This window comes from Colobus angolensis, unplaced genomic scaffold (genome assembly GCF_000951035.1).
Source record: "Colobus angolensis palliatus isolate OR3802 unplaced genomic scaffold, Cang.pa_1.0 Scaffold265, whole genome shotgun sequence".
Taxonomy (NCBI): Eukaryota; Metazoa; Chordata; class Mammalia; order Primates; family Cercopithecidae; genus Colobus; species Colobus angolensis.
Window position 1 is genome coordinate 1,337,495 of NW_012115877.1, and position 6,472 is coordinate 1,343,966.

The window sequence follows — 6,472 nt, forward strand, 5'->3', positions numbered from 1 at the left end:
CTCTGCCTCCTGGATTCAAGCAGTTCTCATACCTCAGCCTCCTGAGTAGCTGGGACTACAGGCGTCTGCCACCTCGTCCGGCTAGCTGCTAGTTTTTTAGTATTTTTTAGTAGAGACGGGGTTTCACCGTGTTAGCCAGGATGGTCTCGATCTCCTGACCTCGTGATCTACCTGTCTTGGCCTCCCAAAGTGCTGGGATTACAGGCTTGAGCCACCGCGCCCGGCCTGAGAAAATCATTCTTTTTGGAGAAAGTCTGGGGCCTTAAGACTAGGGGTCCTTCAAGCAATACACACTAACATAAGACAGCCTCTTTCAAAAAGCCTGAGAAGAGAGGGTGGGACATGTGCCCCAGCCCACCTGACAAACAGGCAAATTAGAAGGGAAGTAATCAAGATGACACAAGATAATAATGCACTGCAGTCTCTCTTACCCAACAGATTACTGTGTTACCATTCTTAAGAACCAATTATTCTGAACTCCTTGGAACCTCAGCCTACTTCAATGTGAATGAAAACAATAATGTATAGTAGCTATTTTTAAGGTCTGTGCCTACCATGATCATTTTTAAGTGATTTTTTTTCTCATGGGGATGACAGTATCTACCTCGTAGTTATTGAGAGAATTAAGTCAGCCAGCAATTTGTAAAGTGCTTAGAAGTGTAACTGACACACAGTAAGTGCCATAAAAGTGTTAGTTGTTGTTATATGTTTCTCCAACATGTAATTCTGTGATTTGACAAGTACATCAACCACTACTAAAAACAGCTAGCATCACTTGCAAAGGGACTACAGTGAAGTATGACCTAATCAGGAAGACTGCTGCTATCCTTGATTATAAGCCTCCATCTTTTTCATCTGCCTTTTTAAATACCCCTTCCTCTCTAAGGCTAAGGCAATTACAAACTCCTACAGACATACTGAGAAGACCACCAATTTCCTATATCCACTAGGCCTGAACTCCAATCCACCTCACTGAAGAACAGCCTTTCCAAAGGTAGGTTGAAGAAAAATAATTCTATATTAAAACATGTTTTAAAGTCTTCAAAATTAAAGGCAGTAAGCCTCTGATGAAAGAAATACACTCTACTTTGCTTCAGGCCACTTGATTCTCTGCCTTCTTTAAATATCCTGAACAAGGTGCCTGCCAGCCTTAAAGTACATTCCAAAGAAGAGAGAGTATCCCATTACCATGGGTCATTTTGCCCCATGCAACCTCCCAGAAGGCCTATGCTCAAAAGGACTAATCGCAAAAGGATGGGCACAAGCCACTTCTTGCAGTGCTACTCTCTACCCCCAACCCTTACAGAGAGAAATATCTTTGGGCAGAGACACCTAAGAATCTGTCTCATCTATCCTAGCTGCCATGGTGTCAGCTTACTAATGAATTAGACTTGGTTTATACTCTCTCCTCAATGCCCTCTGGATTACCTCCCCTCATCTCCTACACTCAAACAGCTCTACTTTTACTTCTCCTCTGAGGACTCCAACACAGAAACTGCTCTTGCCTACAGATTCTACTTGTTCCATTTTACATAAAATATGCACAATTTCCTTTTTTTTTTTTTTTTTCGTTTCCTTATAACACTCCTGAGCTTTACTTCAGGCACAAAGTCAGTTATTACTACATATCCATCAGAACGAAGAATAACTAAAAATAATAGCACCACCAAGTGCTGGTAATGATGCAGAGAAACTCATTATTCACATACTGCTGGTAGAAATGTAAAATGCTGCAGCCACCTTGGAAAACAGTCTGGGGATGATACCTCAAAAGGATGTGGCCCAGCAATTCCACTCGTAGGTGTTTACCCATGAAAAATGACAGCATATGTCCATACCAAGACTTGTATACAAATATTCACAGCAGCTTTATTTGTAATAGCCCCAAAACAGAAACAACCCTAATACCCTTCAATGATAGTTAAAGAAATTATGATACATCCATATCATGGAATACTACTCAAGAATACACAGGAATGAACTTTTGATACATGTGACAATGTGGATAAATTTTGAGGACATTATGCTAAGTGAAAAAAGTTAATCCCAAAAGGTTATACACCACGTGATTCTAACTGTATAGTATTTTTGAAGTGACAAAATTTTAGAAACAGTGGACAGATCAGTAATTACCAGGAGTTAGGAAACGGGGTGGTTATTATTATAAAGGGGTAGCAAGAAGGAGATCTTGGTGGTGATTGAATGAATAGTTCTGTATCTTGATTGTGGTGGTGGTTACACAAATCTATGCATGTAAAAATGGCATAGAACCACACACACTTTATACCAATGCAATTTCCTACTTTTGATATTGTACTATAATTAGGTAAGATGCATTCATTGGGGGAAAATGGGTGAACACAAGACCTCTCTAACTTTGTAACCTCCCATGAATCTTTAATTATTTCAAAATAAAACATTAAAAAATATACTGGTTTAGCTGGAATAAGAATATCAAGTCTCGGCCGGGCGCGGTGGCTCAAGCCTGTAATCCCAGCACTTTGGGAGGCCGAGATGGGCGGATCATGAGGTCAGGAGATCGAGACCATCCTGACTAACATGGTGAAACCGCGTCTCTACTAAAAAATACAAAAAAAAAAACTAGCCGGGCGAGGTGGCGGGCGCCTGTAGTCCCAGCTACTCGGGAGGCTGAGGCAGGAGAATGGCGTGAACCCGGGAGGCGGAGCTTGCAGTGAGCGGAGATCCGGCCACTGTACTCCAGCCTGGGCGACAGAGCAAGACTCCGTCTCAAAAAAAAAAGAATATCAAGTCTCTATCCCCTGAAATCTCAGGTACCAGGTCCAGTTCCATTAAAAACTCTCAAAGGAACCATGTCCATCAATGCTTCACTGCCCCACATGGAAAACTGGGATATTGTGAGTGTCTTAGAGACTTTTTCTCTGCTCTCAATTTTTTCCTGTTTCTCTTCCCACTACATCAAAGCAGTTTCTTTACAAGTTACAACAGGTTAGAGAAAACCAGTGAGGTTTAAAAAAACAGGCAGGAGCAAGCAAAAAGGAAGTGCAAGCAAAGGATGACTGGCAACCTATGAGAGAAAGAAAGGAAATTACCACAAAAATAAGCAGAAGTGTATTCAAAGAGGCTGTAAAGTCAACTGGGGAGTCCTAAAAAACTAAGATGGAACCTGGTAATCAACAAGTCAGAGGTTTCTGGCTACCCCATTTTCCCTCAACAAATCAATTTCCCTTGGCAATCCAAACCAGTGGACCAGAAGAGTCAGCAAATACCAGAGTTCACTTCTGCAGGACAAAGACGACAAATGAGGCAGCCACTACTCAGGAAGCCCCACTCCGGAAACACTGCCAGCAACCACCACGTTGAAACAAAAAAGAATTGAGCTGACACCACATGGCTGCCTAGGCACCTCCAAAAAAGTAGGCCTACAACGAAACTCTCTGTTCACAAGAAATACATTAATAATCAGGGAACGATGTAACTTCCTGTCCTCAGCCTAAATAAGAAGGTATCCAGATTACAGGAGAAAGGTCTATTACAGGAGAAAGGTCTATTTCAACGTATCCTTGGTCATTGTCTCGAATATCTAGCTGATATTGTCTCGAATATCTAGCTGATCTAGAGGATCTAGCTGATAGCCAAGGAGACCCAAATTCTACTCCCAGCTCTGCCACCAACTTGGTAGTTCAGTAACCCTGAACAGGTCATTTTCCATCGGCAAAACATGACTAGCCAATCATTTCAAGGCTTTGGATTGGTGTGTGCTAAATGAAACTTTATTAGGTCCAGAGGGAGAAAAGTTAAGCAGCTCCTACAATCCCACCCCCAGCTAGCTTCTTCAAGCCAGTTTCCCTACAGAGAGAGGAAATAAAGCCCAAGACTGCAATTATAGGAAGGTTATCCGCATGACGTCCCACTCCTTGTCTTTTAGTTGGTCCATGCATCTGGAAGAATCAGCCTCGAACACAGGGGAGATGCAAGGAACTAATTAAAACCTAAAAGCGCCGGGCGCGGTGGCTCAAGCCTGTAATCCCAGCACTTTGGGAGGCCGAGACGGGCGGATCACGAGGTCAGGAGATCGAGACCATCCTGGCTAACACAGTGAAACCCCGTCTCTACTAAAAAATACAAAAAACTAGCCGGGCGAGGTGGCGGGTGCCTGTAGTCCCAGCTACTCGGGAGGCTGAGGCAGGAGAATGGCGTAAACCCGGGAGGCGGAGCTTGCAGTGAGCTGAGATCTGGCCACTGCACTCCAGCCTGGGCCACAGAGCAAGACTCCGTCTCAAAAAAAAAAAAAAAAAACCTAAAAGCTAGTTGCATGCCAATGTCCACCTGTCCTGTTTTTTACAGGGTCTATCCCCTTTTATTAGGATTATATGAGGGCCAGAAAGGGCACTCTTCTAGTACTAATATGGCTGTGATTCCTACTTTGTCCAGATTACAAAGGTCTATGCCATTTGGGGAAATGTGGAAACCAGGTATTTTTCATGGACGTAAAGTATTGGGTTATTCTATCTCCACAGCAGGGCAGAGGTTACCTGCAAAGTAATATTGACCAAAGTGAAATAAGAGAGAAGGGGAGAGCTACACGGACTTTTAGAGTACCCATACACTTCCCTAACTCAAACGTGTCCTCGTATGTTTAAAGTTAGAGTAAAGGGAGATCTCCTACTGACTTATCTGTCTGTTAATATCCAACACAAGCCCTCATTTGAACCAGCCCAAATCGGAAAAGGGGCTAGATTACACCAGCCACATGCCTACCCATCAATCAACCACTTCCCAAAAAGGTCAAGGTTGCAAAATGCTATCAACAGAAACCTTTATGATCCCTCAAAAACACCACTCTTGGATCCTGTTAAGGTATATGAACAGTCAAGTCCATCAGTTACATACCGACTCATCCTCCTGCACCTTGCTCCTGGCATGCACAAATATACCGCACGTGACAAAAAGGATAAAGGTAAAAGCTCCACACTATACCAACAATTCTGGCAGATAAGAGAGAAGCCGTGTTGGCAAGTGACCAGAGATCCACATGCGCAGAGTAAGAGACCCAAAGTGCACAAGGAACCTTCTCCCACTTTTAAAATTCTGATTTTCTAGCCACACGTGGGGATGAGGTTGGAGGCCAGCAAGTATGAGCAGCCACACCCTGCTCTACCATTACCTGGTATGTCACAATCCTGATGCAAATCCTGTGCCCAAGAGTCCAACGATACCACGCTGCAGGGCAGCAGAGGCCTGTTACATAAGCTCTGCAGGGCCTCCTCCGGTGCGCCCCGCCCTACCTTCCCACCCCAATTCTTTAGTGGTGGGGGACTGGGGGGTCTACTCCTGAACAGTTAAATCAACATCCTCTTGGAAAGATACCATTTTGTGCAGGGACCCGTGAGATGTGGGCCGTTTCTCATTTGTCTGCGACGATCTAGGAGCGTGGGGGAAGGGAAATTAACAAAATGACCTTTCAAGGTCCCTTCCTTGAAGCCTAGAGATTTGCAGGATAAGCATTAAGTCTCATCTAGCCGACTGGGAGGTGGAGGCAACGGAACTGCATTTCACCAATAAGAAAAAGGACAAAATGGGTCCCAGCAGCAATCTCAGCCCTTCCTTAGTCGGACCCATCCCCGAAGGGGGTTTCGGCTGCTTTCTGGGCTGCGGAAAATGCGGCTAGAAACCACCAAACCCGTGAGCAGCCTCGCCCTCCAAGCCTAAGACCCGTGGGGCCCAGCCAAAAGCTAAAAGCGACGTAGAGCAGACGAGAGAACAAGTCGGCTCAGGCCAAAGAGGTTTGCGACAGAGCACAGAGGCCACGCGGGCAAACGTGCAGGATTACCTCATAACGACCCGCTTCCCTTTAACATCCAGCTTGTCCAGCGTCAGCTTGTTAGAAAGCGACATTTTGGAAATACAGCTGGGAAGAGAGGTCGGTGATTCGGACAACCAGGGAGCCTGCTGCAGACGTGCGCTCGGGAAACGAGAAGAATGCCGAACACCACGCGGGCAGGAACAGGGGCTGCACTGCCGCCCCACACTCCGCCTTCCGCACCGCCCCTTCCCGGCCGCTGCTCCCGGCGCGCCGTGCTGAGCAGCCGCTATTGGCCACGGCCCATCGCGGTCGGCGCGCTGCCATTGCTCCCTGGCGCTGTCCGTCTGCGAAGGTACTAGTGAGACGTGCGGCTTCCGTTTGTCACGTCCGGCACGCCGCGAACCGCAAGGAACCTTCCCGACTTAGGGGCGGAGCGGGAAGCATCGCCGGGGGGGCCCACAAGTGAAGCGGCGAAGATCCGGGTGACGCTACGAACGAACGTGAAGAATGCGCGAGACCCAAGGTCGGCGCCGCCGCGTTTCCCGGAAGCCTGCCCAGAGCAGCCGCGGCCCAGCATAAGCCCAGGACTGCCTTGGAAAAGGCTCCACCCGCTATCCCGTGGAATTCGCAGCTGCCCTACCAAGATCAATGCAAATGCCACCTCCTTTTAGAAAATCCTGGTTTCCC

General features: G+C 46.4%; 1 protein-coding gene across 1 annotated transcript in view; it reads right to left on the reverse strand.

The window, feature by feature from the left end:
• The window catches only part of PGK1 (phosphoglycerate kinase 1), a 20,561-nt gene extending 14,384 nt beyond the window's left edge, over positions 1-6,177 (reverse strand). Inside the window, exons 1-3 of the mRNA XM_011947446.1 lie at positions 5,813-6,177; positions 5,350-5,404; positions 2,797-2,932 (exon numbers count right to left, since the gene is read on the reverse strand). Of these exons, the coding sequence (XP_011802836.1) occupies positions 2,797-2,932; positions 5,350-5,404; positions 5,813-5,877 (256 nt within the window). The 5' untranslated portion in view covers positions 5,878-6,177. The remainder of the gene's footprint in view (positions 1-2,796; positions 2,933-5,349; positions 5,405-5,812) is intronic.
• Between the last annotated feature and the right edge of the window lie 295 nt (positions 6,178-6,472).